This window comes from Cupressus sempervirens, chromosome 11, assembly GCF_028749045.1.
Source record: "Cupressus sempervirens isolate cs-2001-9-10 chromosome 11, ASM2874904v1, whole genome shotgun sequence".
Taxonomy (NCBI): Eukaryota; Viridiplantae; Streptophyta; class Pinopsida; order Cupressales; family Cupressaceae; genus Cupressus; species Cupressus sempervirens.
The window spans coordinates 231145147-231167169 of record NC_143128.1 but is presented as its reverse complement, the minus strand read 5'-3'; the positions used below and the strand labels follow the sequence as shown (position 1 = coordinate 231167169).

At 35.3% G+C, this 22023-nt stretch overlaps 1 protein-coding gene across 1 annotated transcript in view; it reads right to left on the bottom strand.

The window, feature by feature from the left end:
- Positions 1–6363: 6363 nt before the first annotated feature.
- Positions 6364–22023, bottom strand: part of LOC149529003 (lysM domain receptor-like kinase 3) — a 51793-nt gene continuing 36133 nt past the window's right edge. Inside the window, exons 3-11 of the mRNA XM_089810888.1 lie at positions 19045–19335; positions 18494–18639; positions 18263–18352; positions 18029–18134; positions 15348–15499; positions 15111–15208; positions 14855–15002; positions 7014–7121; positions 6364–6886 (exon numbers count right to left, since the gene is read on the bottom strand). Coding sequence (XP_089667014.1) covers positions 6722–6886; positions 7014–7121; positions 14855–15002; positions 15111–15208; positions 15348–15499; positions 18029–18134; positions 18263–18352; positions 18494–18639; positions 19045–19335 — 1304 coding nt within the window. The 3' untranslated portion in view covers positions 6364–6721. The remainder of the gene's footprint in view (positions 6887–7013; positions 7122–14854; positions 15003–15110; positions 15209–15347; positions 15500–18028; positions 18135–18262; positions 18353–18493; positions 18640–19044; positions 19336–22023) is intronic.

Sequence of the window (22023 nt, the reverse complement as noted above, 5' to 3'; positions counted from 1 at the left end):
GCACAACACTTGTTGAAGGTTTTTCCAATAGGGTTGAAAACAAAGTGGACTTTATGCTTAAGCATGCTTGAGTTGTAGTACTAGGATAGGCGACCTCTTGGGAAGTCCCAGTGCTTCACCTCTATGAGCATCACATAGATGAAATGAGTGCTAAGTGTTTCATTCATTCTCAGAGATATGGATTATTTTGAGTTATTGCTCATGAAACATGGGTCAATGAGTTTGACATGAAAACCACATAGTTGAATCCTAACATCAATGTCGCAAAATGAAGTATCATTTAACATTAAGTGATCACTCAATTTTTTATGAAGCGATAGTCAAAGATATCAATGGTGTACCAATTAGGTATAAACCACATAGGCATGAAAAACTTTCCACTGCTCTAATTGTTAAATAAGAATGTTTGAATAGGACAACAAACTACACCAAAAAAAGATTCATTTACAAAGATGTAATGTATCAGTATGGATAAGAATATAGATGTTAAAAATTGTCCACTTCTTAATATCATGGTAATGTGAAACAAATGTCTTAACATTTTTAAGGAAATAGATTATTAGACAAAAGAATACAGATATAGATCACGACTTGCTATGTGACACCAGAAAGAGTTGGGGGTATTGTCTACTCCAATTGTTACATATGTTATAAAAAAATTGTGAAGAAGCAAATTTGTTAGTACAAAAAGTTTCAACGTTGTATTTTGAAATTTGGTCATCATGTTGTGCACATTTGCGTTATAACATACTTAGATATTGGCAAGTTTTAGTCGACCTCTATTTTTCTTAAGGACTACAAAAAGAAACAAAAATATTATTGAGAAGGGAGATAAAATCTAGATGTTTATGGGCAATCATAACCACCCACAAGCCATGTATACTTCTCTAACCTATTGATACATAGTTTTTCTTTTATTTTCTTTTTTTGGAAAAGAGGGGTAAAGTTTTATTAAGATGGAAAGGATTACAATAAGGAGAGCTCAACAAGGAACTCTATCCTGATCAACAAGTTCGTCAAATTCTCGTAACAGACCAAGGGGTAGTTCCCCCCTATCCATAATATTCCATCCTAGTGCATGAATAGAAGCCCATTTGGCCAAACAATCAGCAACTATGTTTTATTAGTGAGGAATGTAAGTAACCTAATGAACTCTAGAGAGGTACAAAAGAGAAGAATCTGATTAACAACAGTAGCTAGTTGCCAACTAACATCCTCAAGCTCCTACGAAGTAAGCAAGTTCACCACCACTTCGGAGTCAAACTCACAAATAATCTTGTGCCATCCCCTCAAACAACATTGTTCCACAGCATATAAAATGGCTAGAGCCTCCATGAGATTGTTAGTATGGAAACCCTTATCACTGAGAAAAAGAATTTAACTTCACTAGAGCTACAACGAGCCACTCCCCCAATACCAGCAAGACCTGGATTCCCTTGGGAAGAACCATCAGTGTATGAAAGAATTAAGGAAAATTGGGTGTTAGGCCTTTCTCTATACCCTTTGATAAAAGAAAGGGCATGGAAGATAATGCAAACTTAATGCAACCCTATCATGTTGTTTGTTTCTACAAATCTTTAGTGGTATAATACAAAACTAACTAAGAAAATGTATCCATATGAAGATAGAGAGGTGATAAAGGGGCTATGTAATGAATCATTCATAAGGCAAAATACTTGTTGAAGGTTTTGCAATCATGTTGCAACCAAAGTGGGCTTAACTAAGTTGGAGTAGTTCTATAATGATATACCTCTTAGGAAGTCTTAGTGCTTCACCTTTATGAGCATCACCTAGATGTAATGAGTACCAAATGTTCCAATCTTTCTCAAAAGATGGGTTCTTGTGAACCACTACCCATGAAACATGGGCCAATAAATTTGACTCAAAGACCACAAAGTTGAATCATGATAGAAATTTCACAATTTTACTCATAGAAAATATTCTCGACTTATCAATTGATGAGCTTAAGGGGTTTTACAATGAATAGGTCATTAGGCATAAGACTTCCCGAAGGCTTTGTAAAAGGAGTTGCAAGCAAAGTGGGTTTAACCTTAAAGAAAACTTTGTGATTAAGTGTGCTTGAGATGGAGTTGTACCGAGATGGGTGGTCTCTCGTGAAGTCATAGTGTTTCATTTTATGAGCATCGCCTAGTTGTAACGAGTGCTAAGTGTTATGTTCATTCTCATGAGAGATGGGTTCTTGTGAACTACTAGTACTCATGAAACACAAGTCAATGAGTGTGACTCAAAAAGTACACAGTTGAATCCTAATAGCAATATCACAACTCTACTTCTTGTAGAAAATATATCATACTTATCAACTAATAAACTTTATAATGAATGACCACTAAACACAACTTGTTGAAGATTTTGCAAATGGGTTTGTAAGTCAATTGCACTTAACCTTGGAGGAAACTTTGTGGTTGTGTACACTTGAGCTGGAGTACTACGGTAGGTGGCATGTTGGGGGCCTCAGTGCTTCATGTTTGTGAGAATCGTCTAAATCCATCATTTGTTAAAGTTTTTCATTCAATCTAATGAGAGAGGAGGTTCTTGTGAATCACTACTCATCAAACATGGGTCAACTCATTTGACCCAAAAACTACATCTAGTTGAATCCTGATAACAATATATCATAATTTGGCTTGTGAAAAATGCATCCTGCATATCAATTGATGAGCTTAAGAGGCTTTATAATGAAGGTTAATAGTACACAACAATGTTGAAGATTTTATTGATGGGGTAGCAAGTGAAATGGGATTAACCTTGGAAGAAACTTTTTTGTTTAGCATTCTTGAGCTAAAGAACTACCGAGATGAGTGACCACCCAAAGAGTCTAAATGATTCACTTTATGAGAACTAGCTAGATGCAATGAATGCTAAGCATTCCATTCATTTCATTGGATGGAATTTTATGAACCAGTATTCATGAAACACGAGTCCATGCATTTGACTCAAAAAATACACAGTTAAATCCTAATATAAATATCACAATTAGACCTATAGTTGAAAATATATCCTTATCATAGGATGAGCTTAGAGGCCTTTATAATGAATGGTCCATAAGGCACAATACTTCCTAAAGATTTTGGAAATGTGGTTACAAGCAAAGTAGGATGTCCTTGGAGGGAGTTATTTGATTAAGAGTACTCATGTTGGAGTAGTATTGGGACAGGTGACCTCTTAGGGAATTCAAATGCTTCACCTTTGTGAGCATTACATAGTTGAAATGAGTGATAAGTGTTACATTCATTCTCATGAGAGATTGGTTCTTGTGAACCAAATCTCATGAACCCTGGATCAATGAGTTTGACTCAAATATTACACTGTTGAATCTTGATAACAATATCATAATTTAAGTTCTTGTAAAAAATATATTTTTTCTAACTATTGATGAGCTTAAGGGAATTTATAATGAATTATGTGCAAGGAACAACACCTAGGTTTTCTAAACAAGGTTGCAAAAAAAGTGAGGTTAATGTCAGAGGAAACTTTGTGGTTAAGTGCTTGAAATGGAGTACTACTAGGTAAGTGACCTCATGGGAGTCCTAGTGTTTTCTTCCTATAAAGATGCAATGAGGGCTAAGTGTTCCATTCATTCTCGTACGAGATGGGTTCTTGTGAAGCACTACTCATGAAACATGAGACAATGAGTCTACCTAAATCACAATTGAATTTTGATAGCAGTTTCACAATTTGACTTCTTGTGGAAAATATATCTTGCTTATCAATTGATGAGCTTAAGGGGCTTCATAATGAATGGTTCATAGGGTACAAAACTTGTTATAGGTTTTGAAAATGGGGTTGAAAGAAAAGTGGAGACTTAACCTTGGAGGAAACTTTGTGGTAAGTGTGCTTGAAATGGAATAGTACTAGCGTGGGTGACTCTGAAGAAGTATCAATGCTTCACATCTGTAAGTGTCACCTCAATGCAATGAATGCTAAATATTCCATCTATACTCATAAAGATAGGTTAATGAGTTTGACTCAAACTACATAGTGGAATCCTAATATCAATATTACAAAATGACCTCTTGTTGAAAATCTCTCTTTTTTTCCAATTAGTGAGCTTAAGAGGCTTTATAATGAATGGTCTGTATGCTAGAACACTCATTAAAAGTTTTCAAATGGGATTGCAAACAAAGTGGACTTAATCTTTGAAGAACATTATGATTTAGTACACTTGAACTGGAATAGTGTTAGAATAGATTATCTATGTCAACATCACCTAAATGCAATGAGTCCTAAGCTATATTGCTAGTAACACAATGGGATGCCATTTAAGACTTCAATGACTAAAAAAAGATTTCTATTACAAACACTATTTTCCAGCACTCAAAAGTGGATGTTTCCTCTACATTGCCTATTAAAACATTTTACAAGAACAAGTAATCTTTCTCTTTGATTATCATACAAAAAAATCTCAATGAAATCCCTCGTAGAATATAATTTGCACATAATATTTTTAATTTAAGAGTAAGCTTCTCCATTCAATCACAAAACATGTATATCTCCCATTCATCATCAATATCTCCTATTCATCATGTTGAGTTTTTGGGTCATTTAAGATTCTAGATCATTAGTTAAATAGTTTTCTATAGTAGTTTTGAAAATATATTATTATTTATAAAAATATATGACAGAAATTTAGTATGTACTTTTATTTTTTATATTATAAATGTAAGTTTCTGAATTCTTGTATAGATTTTATTTGCATCAACATTAGACACATATTCAATGATTTTAAATTTTTATATTATTTTTTATTTTGTATTTTTATATAATTTTTTATTTTATATTTTTATATAATTTTTTAATTTGTATATATTTTTAAGTATATCATACATGTAATTTTAGGCATAATGTTATAATTCCATGACAATATTTCAAAGAATATTTGAAGTATATAACATGCCTACATTTATATTTTTATTTAAATAAAACTAAATTGCAGATACATTTTTAAATTTTGTGAAATAAAATTTTAAAATACAATTATATATATATTCTTAAAATATAACACACATACATAATTTTATTTATTTATGTAACATTATTTATATTTACTTATATCAAATTCGATTTTATCAATATATTTTTCAATTTTGCAAAATACAATTATATATATAAACATTTCTCACATACAATATCTGAAAATCTCATTTCTCATCTGTTGCTATTGTTGCTATGTTTGGCTTTGTTTTAGTGGCATAGATGCTCAGTGTTTCATTCATTCTTATGAGAGATGGATTCTTCTAAACTACTACTTATAAAACATGTCTGTAAATTTGACTCACAAACTACACAGTTGAATCCAGATAATAATATCACAATTCGACTTGGTAAGTTGAATCCAGATAGTAATATCACAATTCTACTCGGTATGGATAAATATTCAGTACTTATCAAGAATGCCAATGCAAGAGTGGAACTTCATTCATTGGAAGCATGGTAGTTTAGAATTCTAATTATTATATTTACGTGTATTCTTTCAAATATCAGTTTTCATGGTTTCTCACGCTGTTCCACTATCAAACCCAAGATACGAAGCCAGCGTAGCACCTGCAGACCGCCGAGAAGACCCTAGTTTAAGGCATTTGAGGATAGGGACGAATTTCCCATCATTACACATAGGCACAGAGACATTTAATAAGTGGCCTGACTTAGTAATAGGTAGCATCCGAAATCATTTAGAGATTTGACATTCCTGAGATTTTATTCTTCATTACAAGAGGTGCACCGTGGACCAGTGTAGCAATATCTTGAAAAAGTTATGATTTATCTTAAGTAATCACGACTCGGATTGCTCAGGAACCCTACTTGAATCGGATAGCTGATTCCTGTTGCAGACTAAGGCAATGCAAAAAAGAATCATGGCAAATTAATCCCAAATTGTCATGAAATTTTATATTGTTGTTTCATTCCCTAATTATTTCCTAGTTAATTGAAATGAAGATATCGTCTGGTTTGCCCAGTCAATCCCAAGTTAGATTTTTGATACAATGCTATGAGCAATAAGATATAATCTTAAAATTAGGTTATCTGATTGCCATACCATGTAGAACTTTTTCTTGTACATTGTATATAATAGATATTGAAAGTGACAGCGGAACAGAGATATAAGGAATTATAACTTTTAAAAGGACGGAAACGTTCATGGAGCTTTATGACTATCGAAATGCATAGTCAGCAGTAAATGAAAATGGGCACGGCGATTGGGACATCATCTTTGCACTGAAGTTGTTGTAAGCTTCTTAGGTTTAGCTTCAATTAAGTCCCAATGATCACAACGAATCGATCCTTCTAAGAAATACAATGTTAGGTTGATTCTATCAAATCTTAGTCTTATCATCTGTAAGCTCATTGATACTAATAATAGGCAGCATTGAAATTTGAATTGATAATAATTCATGGATTTTCTATGCTATATTCTACAAAGTCAAGTTTCCCGAATTGAACACTCGATCTTTGAAATTTGAATGTCCTAATATGTAAGTACAAACTCTTTGGCTTTCAGTGAAGAACTAGAAATCATCTAGTCTGAATGATGCTAGCTAAGTGCTGAATTATCTTGTTTAATCCCCACTGAAAATTTATTGTCAAATATCTATAATACAGGACTTGGATCTTCAAAACCCTTTTTATACATAATATAGACAATAAGACTTACGGTGAATAACTGGAAGTAGTCAAATATGAATGATGCTGGCCATGTGCTGAGTCATCTGCCATGCTTAAGCCCACTGAAGACTTGACTGTTACCTGCCAGTGAAGATTCCCATTCCATTGAAGAAAGCATAATCTGGGAGAGAGTGACTACGACTTGCTTCATATCTGGGCGCAAGATAGGGTCCTCTTCAACACACTGCTTTGCCAATATGGCCATCTTCATTTGCAACAACGTGTAAGTTACATGAATAAACACAATATCCTTAGAAACAAGTCTTAATTTCATTAAAATTTAATTTGAAAGAAACACTCAAATGTGAACCAGGATATGTACAATCACCAACCTTAAATACACAATCGTGCGGATATAAATCCATTAGATTGCGGTCTATGCATTCCTTTAAACTGTTCATATGTGACGAATTGGGAGAGCTTCGGAGTGCAGATAACATCTGAAAAAGACCACAAGTTGGATGATCCTCTTCTTGCTAATATGGATGAACTAAAATTCAAAAAAATTAAGTGGCATTAACATTTCATTAATCAAGTAAGGAAGATTTCAAGTGCAGACTTTTGCTTATTAGTCATAGGCAGGAAACTAATGTTTTCACTGCCTCCTCTCAATTAATTTTTATAATGAAAAGTATTTCATTTCTAAAGTTTAAAAGCAGATTTATATTTAAATTAATTTTTGATCAACAATTTATTTTTTTACATTGGTTCATCTTAATTTTGCTGGGGTTTTATATATTTTTTGAATTCAAAAAGTCACAAAAAACTGGCAGTCTCTAGAAAGATCCCCGGAAAATCTGTTAGTCTCTAGAAAGATCCCCCAACTTCTGAAAATCTGTCAGTCTCTAGAAAGATCCCCCGACTTCTGGATTCTGAAGTTTCTCTGCTGCCTGGTCGTTTATGTCTGTACATTCTTTACTTTGATAAGAAGGGAGGAGAGGTGCTTTTGGCCAGGGTAGTTATCCATTGCCGCTCTGATACATCTCTCTGTCTTTTCGCTTCTCATGACTCCATCTTCCCTCATTTTCGCCCGTCTTCCAAATAGCACTCAGACTTTGAATTAGTCGGCGTATGCACTCACTTGTCTGTCCTCTGAATTAGGGTCCAGCAAGAAAGCCATGGAATGAAAAGGCAGATTGGGAAAAAAAGAAGGGAGTTTGATGTTAGGGAATTGATAGTGTCAGGTTGTAGATCATATATACACGATATTCCAAATCACTCACAAGACATCTTTCAGCTGAGGAAAGCCCATGATTGTCATGTTTTCAGACATTTTCAGTATCTGGACCGTTGTCATCTAATACCCAAGGACTTGGAAGCCTGGACTTTGAAATGAACAAACAAGCGCTGCTCATTCTTCAGTCTGATTGTAATTTGACTTCGAAATAAACAGACAAGCGCTGCATCATATTGCAAAGAAGTTTGAAATAAAAAATTCTTCAAATTGTCTGTCTTCTTTTTTAAAATGGCACCGCAGTTAATACTTCAACCTCAAGTAGAACCAGCGCATTGTACAGTATCTTTTATTTTTGGTTGACATGCATAGCATTAGATGCATTCATAAGGCTGGATTGCGCTACACTTTTTACTGGCATGGTTTTTTCACTAATTTTGGCAGCCTCAAAACAACATAAATTTTTGAGACAATTTACAATGACGTTATCGATTCAGTGGTCTACCCAGCAGTTTCCTGTCTCACCTGGAGTTCACATACATCCATAAATTCCACATATATTCATATCTTTCCATGCTGGGGTTCACCTTCTCAACATTTTATGTGAAAAATTCTTAGTTCTGCAATGATGTAGAAAACAAAGCGATTAAGAGAAATTGCTTTTTGCGCATTAAAATCCAATTTAATGTGAGAAAAAAATTGTCCGATAAACTAGACTGGTTTGTCAGGACGCTTCCTTGATTTACGTTCTTTTTGCTTTTGTATATTTTATAATAATTATTTGATTTTTACTTATAAATTAATTTATTAGCCAATAATATAATTGAAACCAAAAGTGAATCTTTGCATATCACATTGTAATCTTGCCACCTGTTCTCAATTGAAGGAAGATAAACATTTGTATAACAGTTTTTATTTTCTACGACATACAAATGCAATCCACATAAGGCAGGGACTCTAGCTCATCAAGAGCTCTTGTTTCTTCTGACATCCAGGGACAATTAACGTCTTTTTGGCCCCTATTTTTGGAGATTTACATTGCCTAATCTGAGCATCCTACCTAGCATAAATATTTATAGTTTCATCAAGTTGAGAAATACTCGTGCAACTAGCCAATTTCCATGAATGTGGACACTGAATTATTCTCCCAAGAAACTGTCCTACCGTGTGTACAGTGTTAAAAATCTGTGCATGTGTAATAACCACCCTGATTTTATTTGGAAGTTTGAAATATATGACGCAAGATATAAACCAACGAAAAGTAACTTGCTGATTGTTAGCTTCAGATTACATGTATAATAATAAACTCACATATGCAAATGCTCTTAGTAACAAACTACATAAAGTGAGGATATGCCACCATTGCCACTAAGGTAGGTATGTTAACATGGAAAATACTTGACAAGAATAATGATAAACCATAAATATCTAAATTGCCAGTTCGGATTCAGGTTCAGATGAGGGTTTGAAATTTGTTCAAAAATTTGGGGGGTGTGTTTAAATTCGTTTTGGGTTCATCTGTACAAAAACATGTTTTTCCTTAGAATATATGTGTATATATATGATGTATATGAATATATGCAGCAGAAAATAACCTTAGTTACCGATTCGTGCCAAGAATCCGATTCGGGCACGGGATCCGATCCGTGGATTCGGGGATTTTTTTTTTTTTCCAATTATGATTTGTGGAGGATTCGTGCATATATATATATATATGCATTATAATGATCTTGCATTAGGACGCTTGTTCAAATACAAATTCATTTGCAGTGGTTTCCAAATGTTGAAGACAGCAAGTGCTGTCTGACTCAGCACCAATGGGAAGATGAAGATCAATAAGGTTAACATACCTGCTAAAAAAATTCTTCCAGAAACGACTGGACAAAGCCTTTGACAATCGTTCCAGCCATTACAGTCAACAGTACCAGTAACACCAGCAGCTGCTGTCAGTCTATGTACCAGTAACACCAGCAGCTGCTGTCAGTCTATGTCAACGGTCCTGCCTTCTCTTTCCAGAATGAAAGTCACATTGATACCATATTGAAAGTGCTTTGTGTCAGTGTTTGGAGTCGACACAAAATTGACTGCTAAAAGAGGTGTTGGTGGTTGAAAATGTTGGCAGGCTAAAATATGAAACTACAATTCCCACTTTTTTGCAAATTTTTTTTGACCTTGCCGTGGATTCACGCGGATCCGCGCGTGGATCCTTGAGGATCCGGGCAGGATCCTTAATCCAGGGATCCTGACGGATCCACAGGCAGGATTAAGGATCCTGCCCGGATCCTCAAGGATCCATACGCAGATCCGGATCCGAGGGTTAAGGCACGAATCTGGTAACTAGGAAAATAACTAGTAAGTACATACACCAATATGCTAGTTGTAAAACAACATAGCAAAATACACCACCATATATAATTTAATGAATTAGTCCAAATGAAATATGTTTTGCCTTTTTGGCCATTTTAGTGGTTTATTTTAGGGTTGGAGGGTTGGATTGACTACAATAGACCAAAAACAATCCATTTTTTTGCCAAATTTGGCCTCAGTCCTGCTGCATTTTTACATATTTGCGATAAAAATGGTAAATTTCGTGCCATGTAAATCTGACAGAACTTGGGAAGACTTCTAAGGTCTGCAGCAGACCTCTGGAAGAATGCGACAAGGACCAGGTTTTTGCAAGAACCAGACCAGACCTTGGAGTTGCCAGGGAAGAAATTGGTAACATAGCAAAATATACACGAATTTTGAAGAATGGAAGGGCTGTCATCTATTTTTGCCACGTTATATCATTGACTGTAGATGAACTCACTTCAACCATGCAAATAAGCACTGCAGGTGTGTTGTGAGGTTTTCACACCATCGCCCCAAAATTTTGGGGACCCCCTTTTTTTTCGATTGCCTTAGCAATTTTTCTGGTCCAAAAGTTTCAAATTTGAAAATTTCACGCCTTGGCACTTTCAGGCCAGTGGGGAGAGGGTTAGATTTATTTTCACCCAATTTCAACTTGATTTTCCAGAGCCATCAGTTTCATCCTTAGGCCGAACAAATTTTAAAAGAGCAACACTTGGCAGGATAAAATTGTACATTTTTTACTTAGGCATTTTCTTTTGAAAATTTGGATATAATTGTATAAATTTGGATAATTTTCAAAAAATGAAAATTTTTGTTAAATTTGGTCTTTTGGAAAATCTTAATTTTATTTTTTTGGGTGAAGAAAATTAATTTCTGTGATGGTGAAATAAAATTGCAAAATCGATTTTTGGCTCTAGAAGAAATTTTATTTTATTTTTGTCAAAAAAAAAATTATTGGCATAGCAAAATCGATTTGGGTAAAAATTGCAAAAAAATGGCTTTAATAGAGTAAAGTTGCCTTGAAAACTTTTTGCCTTTAATGAAACTAGTAATTTAATATTGAAAAATGGCTTTTGGTTAGCCAAAATACAATTTTAATGACGTATTAATTGCTAAATCCTCATTAAATAGAAATATTTAACATCTCCAAGGCATTATTTAATTTCTTTTTGCAATTTAGAGCTAATTGGCAATTTAGAAAGTTAATTTTCATCATGGCAAAATTAATTTTGGTTAATTTCTTTTTGCAATTTAGAGCTAATTGGCAATTTAGAAAGTTAATTTTCATCATGGCAAAATTAATTTTGGTTAAGTATTTAATTGTGGGCCATAATTTTGCATTAATTACTTGTTTTTCTTTCTCCCAGGGTCCAAGAAGAAAGTTGGGTATAAGAGGAGGCCTCTCTCCCATTTCTTCCTCACTTCTCACTTCTCCTTGTCAAGGTGTTGGTGATTTTGCAAGAGCAGATCTGCACTCTTCTTGCTTGGCGCAATTTGTGGAAGGCAAAATTTGTGGGAGCCGAAATTTGTGGAGGGCGAAATTTGTGGGAGCCGAAATTTGTGGAAGACAAAATTCTGATTTTTGCAAGAGGCTGCGATTTTTGCCCTAGGTTGGGTAATTTTATTTGGAGGTGAATTGCATGGTAAATTTCTGATTTGCAAGGGATTTGAAATTCTTGAAAGTCATATCCTAGGTTCCCAAAAGTCGCTGTAAGATTATTGGTTAAGGTGAATTTTCATCATCTAGAGTTGCAAGGGGTGCTTAAGCTAACATCCATCTTTCGTTCTAGTGTAAGGATTGCTCCGCTTGGTTCTTCTTGCCTTCTGGTCCACCACTCTACCATCCCGTAATAAGGCGACGAGCATGGAGGATGCTAGTGCAAGTAAGAATCCCAAGCAGGCGAACACTAAGAAAGACAAAGAGGATATGATGCCCAAAACTTCCTTCTTCTCAAAAATGAAGAGAATAACTGACACCAATATCGGTACAGTGGACATGATACAGATGAAGGACAAACTAAAGGAAGGACAATCGCCCTTGGCTATAAAAGAGGTAATTTTTATCATCTAGAGTTGCAAGGGGTCCTTAAGCTGACATCCATCTTTCGTTCTAGTCTAAGGATTGCTCCTATTGTTCTTCTTGCCTTCTAGTCCACCACTCTACCATCCCGTAATAGGGCGACGAGCATGGAGGATGGTAGTGCAAGTAAGAATCCCAAGCGGGCAAACACTGAGAAAGACAAAGGGAAAATGAAGCCCAAAACACCCTTCTTGAAAATGAGGCGAATAACCGATACCAATGCTGGTGCAATAAAAGGATATACAAAAGGCAGTTGCACATCACAACCCAAGCATCGACACTTCCATTTCAACCATGATGAGCAACGTTGAGGTGGCACTTGATTTTGAGGGTATCAGAGAAGAGGATGTCAATGAAATAGATTTTGGATCGAGGTTGGATGAGTTGGGAAAGGTTGCTATCAAGAGAAAGCATTTGGGCACCCTTTCCTCTCTCAGTGTTTTTATTGGATTTGAGAAAGAATATGCGAAGGATCACAAAAGGATACTACAAGCAGCAAGTGGTGTGGCAAAGTCAACAGAACTCAGGGCAAAGCACACACCTTGTCCTCCTATGGAAGAAGTTAACAAAAGGCTAGCTAAGTTTATTGCCTTAGCTAAGAAGATGAAAGAAAAAGGAAGATTTATATTAGAAGATCATTTGATGTAAGCCCAAGTGGCAATTTCCCCTTTCTTCTAGAATAGGACAAGTGTCTATTTCTGATTGGCCACCATTTTGGTGCCTTCTCATTGGTTGCCACTTTTTGCACTTTTTTCATTGGTCCATTGATGAGGTGGCGGCTTCTCATTGGCCGATGGGGTGGCAACCCTAATTAGGGTTTTGAGGATCCAATCTGGATCGTTGATCTTGTTTTGATCTCCACCGTTCGTTGTATTTCTGGCCCCTATAAAAGGCCATTTGCTCTCATTTGTAAAGGGGTCGGAGAAATTGTAGGGATCAATACTAGGCCACTAGCATCCTTGCGGCTGGTTGGGAAGCTTTGTGTGGTAAACTAGTCTATTATTCCTTTGAATCATTGCACCTGTGGAAGTGAGGCCGCTGGTCAACTCTCATTAGGTTCGATCCCCGTCCATTTGCTAACCTTCCATTCATAGGAGTAGGAGTAGGATAGTAAGTAGCTGGGTAGTCGAAGCTTAGAGAAGCAAGTTAGAGGAGTAAGTTAAGCATTAGAGCACATCCATTCACCTCCCATAACCATCGCTTTCCCATCAACATCGCTTTTCCATCAACATCATCCCTGGCAAACACATCCTTCATCACCACCACCATCAACATTATCTGCCACTCGCATATTTCACAAACCGATCATCATCTCCATCATTCCACCAAAGTCCAAGTCATCCTCGAATGAATAGCGTAAGGCCACCTACGTGATTACCATTAAATCACATCGATAAAACTGAGCGAGTATCCAACGATGTAAGGAACATTGAAGCTATTGCTTATGTCTTCATGAGTAATAACCTTTCAAAAGAGGAGTTGCATGTTTGATATCCCATATTGAATATTCAAATCCTAATATGTTATGTAAGTGACACAAAACTTGCATCAACAAGGTGGTTTGAGAAGGCATGCTATTCTAGATGTCAATTAGGTTAATGACTTCGTGAATGGAGACTATATCATTTATATAGGTAAAGTTAATGATGAGGAAAAAGGTCATGGATATAGCTGTGATTGTATACAGTTATTGTAATTGAACAGAGGTTTTAGGAAAGGATAGATGCCATTAGTCCACATGGAAAAAGTGCCGAATTGATCCGTCAGGTTTGTTAAGTATATTGCAGCTATTGTTAGTTTGAACCCCAATTCAAAACAGGTTCTCAATTTACTTGAACCAAGTAGGAAGCAAAATCTTAATTACAAAAATAGGTATTTGGGAGGATAGGCTTGTCAGCCATACCTGAAAACTCAGGAGATTCTCAAAGAATTTATGCAAGGCAAAAGGGCATTGTGACTGTAGCACAATCACAATCATTGATCTTGATTTTTGAAGGATTGAACTGATGCAGATGGAGTGCATGTTTAATATGAAATGTCTTACATTAATTTTTACACTACTATGTGGAACTCTCCTGTTGAGTTTTCTATCTGAAGCATACATACGTTTGTGGTTCGATTCTCACTGTGATAGCTTTTTCCATGCTGAAAAAGTTTGCATGAAGTTTCCTGATCCTCCATACAGTTGATGTTACTGTTAATAGGAATAGATAAAACAGTCAATCTGATATAGCTCTGTTGTAAATGCATCTGAAATTTGTGTTCAGACTTGTAAATATTTTACTTGTTCCATACTGTTGTCATGGTGAACGTGTTGTATATTTTTGAATTTGTGGAACTATAAAAACTACATGTAAAATATAAATGAAAAAGACATGCATTAGCTTTCCAAAGCTTTAAAATCCATTTATGAGAAACAAACAATATAGCAATAATAGGTATCATTCCATGTGTCCAGAAAACTAAAAAGAAACTTCCTTCCTGTTCAAAGAAAAATTGTACATTAGTGGTTCAAAACATTTTTTTTAAAATAGATAGAAGCTTTTATTTTTATTGTTGACACTTACTATAGAAATGAGGGACCGCCTTTCTGGTGCTGTTGGCAACAGCCCCTTATTTTTTGCAATTGGCTCTTTTCCTGATATAAGCTCAAACAACACAACTCCAAAGGCATAGACATCACTTTTACTTGTTGCCTGTCCATCTCGTAAATACCTACCAAACATGATCAATAGTATGAAATAGATTTCATTCAGAATATCAAAAAATATTCTCAATTTGTTCTAATGTATTATGGAAGTCTGATGTTGTATAATAACTTACTCTGGAGCCAAATAGCCATATGTTCCAACAACTTTTGTAACTGATGATTCACCTTCACCAGTTTTGCCTACGAGTTTTGCTAATCCAAAATCTGAAATCTAGAAGAAACAGCATGCATGCTTTAGAAAAAACAAGGAACATACTCTGTACACAGAATCCTGTTTCCATTCACTTGACTCAATGGACCATACCAAAGCAAAGACATCAAGATAGGAAATTAATCACGAGAAACCCCACCTTTGCCCTGAAGTTGTTATCTAGCAAAATATTGCCAGTTTTAATATCTCGATGAACATAATGTGGATTTGTATGCTCGTGTAAATATTCAAGACCTTTTGCTGCATCCAAAGCTATTTGAACCCGGGTGTTCCAAGACAAAGGTGCATACCCTAAAAAAACACAAAAATGACAAATTTAGATTCACACGTTTGTGCAAGATCCACTAGATGAGTAAAACATGGTAAAAGATGAAAAGTTTTCAAGGATAAAAGATGAATTAGGATTGATTACAAAGCTTAAGAAATGTATAGAAAGTAAAGTTCATAACCTGTTTTACTGAAAATAATCTCATGTATTGGATCAAACTATGGATGGACTTGTTTTCATAGAGATAAAATCGTTAACTAGCAAAATCCATACTAGTAAACAAACTAAGCAAATGGCATTGATTTCATAAAGAACTAGCCTTCAAGTTCATCCGTTTGATAATTAACAAAGGCAACCAGAAAAAAAACTAGATGACTAAAATATGCTAAAAGAAAAATTCAAAAAAAACCTTTAAAGTTTGACATTAGACTGTATCATTAAAAGGATTTTAGGGCAATATCAAATGTTGCATCCAGTGATTTATCACATTAAAAAATATACATCATTTTGCACTAAAAATAAAAGAAATTATTCGGTGAAGTGAATGCATCCAGTGATTTATCCAGTGAAGATATCCGTGTAAATTTATCAAATTAGTTTGAAGGGCAATATAGTAAGCTTGTAACCCCACAAAAAGAGAGATGACTTCTTGTACCATCCTACAGGTGCCTTAGCTTGATTCTCAACAAAGACAACCATAACAAATAGTTCGTGGTGTAAAAGCTCAAATTTGTCTCCTCTTTTAACTACAGTTCCTTCTTTATGTGTGCCTATGAAACATGATGCCTTGTAAATAATTGATATGAGAAATTTTTAATAGGGGCCATCGTGTCAACGTTTTCCCTTGGTTGCATTTTCCTCTCTTTGTATCTTCAATCAACTCATCAATCAAAATTCAAAAATTTCCTAAAGAGGACATCAGAGGTTCTTTAGGAACCAAGAGCCATTGGTTCTCAGTTCCCATGGAACCCTGGACAAGAGGTCAACAAGTGACAAAGGCACGATGTAGGCCAATGGCCTGAGCCTGAAAATTTCTCTTGTTGGGCAACTGTGAATTTAATGCCTTCCCTTCTTCCACTCTGAGGTGATATTGGCATGACATTTTAATGTTCTTTTAAGCCCAATAATGTACCTATTCAACTCTTGTTGTGTTCTTCCCTCTACTCGTTCCACCCACTCATAATAATGACAACCCTCCTCTCAACCATCAGAAATTACTTGCAGATTCTCTCCTTCTATCTGGGACAACCATTTTTGGGTGGATTCAACCTTGGCTGTAAATTTTGACCGAGCTACAATGCCAGGATTTAGGGTTTTACCTCTGTGGTACATGTAATGCATTTTTGGTATCATTTTGTTAATGCCATAGTCCAATTCAATGAAGGTTGCAGACATGTGGGAAAGGATAAGAGTTGTATTGTAATGACCTTCTGTTGTAGAATATCTCTATAGTATTTTGTATGTATCCAAGAAGACTTCTAGTCAGTTGATAGGGATTTTCCTTCACCACCTTTTCTGGTATGAGTGAAATGTTGAGTTAGATGAATGTGGCAACATTTCAAAAGCATTTCAAAGCTTGTAATGATCTTTCTTATTCTATGTACGAATACATGAAATTGTGTTTAGGTTACTTAGTATGTTATGTGGCAAGGTTTCACATTGGACGGTATATGTAAATGCATAGAGACATGCTTTTCTTTTCCTTTTTTTCCTCTTCTAATTGTTGTGACTCTGTCACCCATGAATGGGTACTGGTTTGGAACCCCCACCAATCTCAGCTTCAAATCAGAACATAAATCAGTAGTGGGAGTGCCTTTTTGAGAATTTGTAACCCACTGATATGATCAAGGGAAAAAATCTTCAGCGAGGTCTTAATTGATTCAGTCATGTGGATTGTATGTGTCCATTCATATCAGCCATATAGAAGTTATGTGCAACCAGTTCTTTGTTGTTCACTGACATTCTTTGTGGCCAAGACATCAAGTTTTGTTTGGTTATAAATGTTTATTGATTGTATATTTGGAATGAGTTTAATGCCTGTTAAGGCATACCCTTGGGGATACCCTCTTGAGTCTAAGCCGAGCTTGAAGTATAGGAGATCTAATCCATTCTCAAAGCATTGTCCATTAGACCTCCACATTCTATTGATGAGCTGATCTCACTTGCATGACGGTAACCTTAGCTTCATGAATGAGATTTGGTTCTATGAAGTGGAGCAGTGTTTTGAGACCAAATGCATGGGACTACCACAGAGAGTAAAAAATATTTTCTCAAGTTTTGGAATAACTTGTACTACTCTAGAATGTAAAGATTGATACAAAATAGTGGTAGCAACACATTATTTTCAAGTCTAAAATAATGCATAATATTCAACCAAAAGGACTCACAGTAGATTGACTTATATGTACTTTGAAAAGCATAACAATGTATCTTATTTAGTTCATACAACCATTAACTTGTTTTGGAAAGAATTTTTTCCCCTAACTATTTCCAGTATTGAAAATTTATTTCCAATTTATATTGTAGTCATTAAAGATAAAGGCAAGCCCTACCCTTGCTAAGAGGATCATGAAGCCGAGTACAGACTGAGCTGTTATGTGCATATTCATAGACAAGAAAGAGCTCATCATCGCTTGCTGCAAAGCCAATCAGCTCTACCTTGTAATAGAAAAAATATCTTAGACTCGACATGAATATGAAAGCTATTTGCATCAAAGAGAATCTATAATTCTATGATACTGAATAACGCAATATAAAATCACCAACAGAAAGATCTGCAATCTTACCAAGTTGGTGTGATGAACTTTGCAAAGAATTTTCATTTCGACTTGAAATTCTTTAGTTTTAGTAGCCTTCATCCTCTTAATAGCAACTTCCTGCATTTATAAAGAGGAAAAGGTCCCACATGATGACAGATGTACTATTTTCATACAAAAACATTAAATTCATTCCATTCTTCTTAGAAAGTTAAGTCAAAACTTCTTCAAAATGATAGGTAAATGGATAACTTCAATCACCTGATCTCGTAACATTCCATAATAAACTGAACCAAATGCACCTTTTCCAAGAAGTTCTGAATCCTTGAAATGACTAGTTGCAGCCAGAACTTCTTTATAGGTAAACATTATTGGTTTGTCCGCATTGAAGTTCCTAGTCATTAGATCTGCCAAACGACACAGTATGAAATGAAGTATACACCATATAGATATTGAGTCTTAACAATTCCAAAGTACTTATCTCAGAATTCACCTAGGTTAATTGTCTAAAGAACTATTATTAAGTTCTATGTTTTAGACTGATGGCCTGATGGCCTGGGCTGTATTATTGATTGTTTTAATACTCATGGAAAAACGAAAAATAAGAATTTGCAAAACAAGATTTCAGTTTACAAAGTTGTCAATGTATATTAAACATGAATAAAAATAACATCGTTAAAAAGAAATAGTATTTGTTTGAAACACAAAGGGTGTACATGAATTATATTAGGTTAACTAGCAGAATATAATTGAACAAGAAACATTAAAAATTGGCTAAATTCTCAAACTTTAATCTATAAGAAATGCAATACCTTTTGTCACAGTGGGTTCTTCATCATTCAAGTTGGTGGGACCATTCTTCACTCCGTGGCAACAAATACAACTTCTAATAAACAACTGAGGTTTGATAGTACAGAGGAAGTGAGCTTTTTCAACATCATGTTCTGCACTGTTAATTGTACTGGTCTTTTCTTGTTGAAAGCAGACAAACTTGTGCCTTAAGGCATAGACCATTGATGCTGTGAGAATCAAAACTAGTGCAATTCCTATCAACCCCAATAGGCATCCCCAAAAAAGCCGGCTCTTGTGTTTTTTTGAAAATTCTGCAAATATATACATAGAAAGCAATGAAAATTTAAATTTGCAGAGTCCTAATCAAAAGAGTCATCTTTCACTATTCCAAGGTAACTATTAGTCTATTACATTGCAGTCCGAATCAAATGAGTTATCTTAAACTGCAGCAAGATGGCTACTATATTGCATAGTCTTGATCAAATGAATGATCTTATAATATTGCATGGAAATCATGTCATACATGAAATTCTATAAACAAACAATAAAATTGATATTACTTCTGACGTAAAATATAATATAAATTAAGATTAAATTAGTCCAAGCCAAACACATTTGCATAGTTTAAAGCTCATTTCTTTAAATGATTTTCTCAATTATTACCAATCATTGAGAAAATGCTTATTTTGATGCCATGCTCAGTTCTAATTGTTTTTCATGACTTAAATTTGTTTTCAATTATAGCATATTCTTGTACAACAATGGCACATTGATTTGAAGTTTGAACTGGATTATCAGAAACCATTACTTCCATTTGTAAATACCTGCGAGTTGTTCAGATGAAGTACACATAGTAGAAATGAAACAGACAAACAGAGAAGAGACTATCAAAAATAAGGTGGCTATGAAACCAAGAGATGCACCATAAAAGCAAGGGTGCTTAGTTTAGACTTGCAGATAATGCATGCACAAATACAAGAGAACAATTCAATGAGAATGTATCATTTCAATTGGAAAATTCTGCAGAGCTTTCACAAGCATACAGAACAGATTATAATGTTGCTTCAGATATGCCACCCATCACCATGCTGCATCCATACAGGTTCCAGATGTGGCTTAAACAACATCTAAGAATCTAAATAGGAAAAGAAATATTTAGGGTGTATTTAAGACATATATCTTCCAGCTTAGGCAGTTTAGCATTTGTTTGGATCATAAGGTTGTGGTGAGACAAAGACAATATGGAAAAGAATTTTCTAGTTGAAGAAAAGCAAAGAATCTAGTTCAGCCCAACCCAAAAATAATATAATTGATGCTGTGCACAAAATGGCCTATATTGAAGTGAGTGATAATGACATGAATTAAATGTTCCACAATAAAAAATCACGGATGATCTATGGATAGGTACTAGTGTTACTGGGGGGCAGGTTCCCATTTCCGTGATATCCCCTAGCCACCTCTGAATTCGCCCAAACACTAGGAAAGACCCCAGAGATGCGAGGTCAGTGGCAATTTGCAGAGGGAATAGCTGGGGATGTCTGGGATGTTCCCCAACTGTCCGGGGAATGGCCTTCCAACCCCCTTTTCTGGTCACCTTTTCCAAATAAAAACAAAACCCTGAAATGCTTAGAAAATAAAAAAATAGTGGGCCTACCTTAGGTCACCCTAAGTGGGTAAAACAGCCCCTTTTCAATGCGTTTGAGTTCATTTTATGTTGATCTATTGTTCAAACTATATTACACCAGAAACAATTCCTTGACAAAAATAAGTCATTCTATCCTTTTATTTGGTTTTTCAAGTTTTTTTCGAAGTTTGAAATAAGAAATGTTTTATTTTCCCTCTCTAATTTTTTAGTTTGAAGTTTCACTATATGTCACAAACCAACATGAGCAGCAGTGAAAATGATAGAAGTGATAATGAAGAAGAACAAACTCAAACAAATGCAAGAGTTTCAGCCTCATCGGAGTGTTGAAGTGTTGGGGCCAGGGGTGGACAGCCACCAAATTTATTTGAGTAACCCATCAAAATTCTTGAAAAAATATTCAGAGGACCCTTTAACAAATTAGAAACCTCTTCTCCAACTTGTGACAGCTGTAGATACCGAAAGTAAAAAAATCAGAGGGGAGTAGAGTGTGGTTGTCACCTTTGAAAGACAACTAGCTGAGGGAGCTACACAAGGGTACAATCTCATTTCATGGGTGCTACATATTGTGGAGTTTTAGTTTGCCCAGATATTGAAGAATGAAAAGACTATAGAGGCTCATAAATTGCACTTGGCGGTGGAAATGAGATCTCAAGGTATGACAATGCTAACACACCTTTTAGCAAGTGGAGAATCATCTATGCCTAATGCCACAAGGGGAAAGAGTAAGATTAGTAATGGTGAGAAGCAAGAGACAGTTGCAAGTATGTTCAATGTGCAGAAATGGGATGCAACAGACTTTTTCATTTATACCCATGTTGTCCCATTTAATGTGGTTCGTTCCTCTTATTTCGTCAATTGATCAAAAAAATGCAGCCTCTATCAGTCCCTCTTTTGTACTCCCTAGTGAACATAAACTATGCATTACTCTCCTAACTATTAAACATTCTAAGGCTAATTTCCTAATGGAGGATACGAGGGAACAAATTATTCTATTGTAATGGATGGGTGGACCTATATTACACATCAGCCACTCATCTTATTATAGTCACATGCCCAACTGGTTCTTATTTTAAGAGAGTTGAGGATTGTTCAAGGAAGGATACAAACTTCCATTTTAGCATCTTGAAAGAGGCCATAGAGGAGGTTGGGGCCTCAAATGTTTTATAGGTAGTCACTGTTTCAACATGTGCATGCAACCTAGCTGGAATGATGGTGGCGGGTGCTTACAAGAACATCTTATGGACTCCATAATGTGTTCATGCACTGAAAGATAGGATTAGATTGGGTGAAGGAAGTTGCAAGAAATGCTAGAGATCTTCAAATGGCAACCACCACACATCACTTGCTCTCTTCA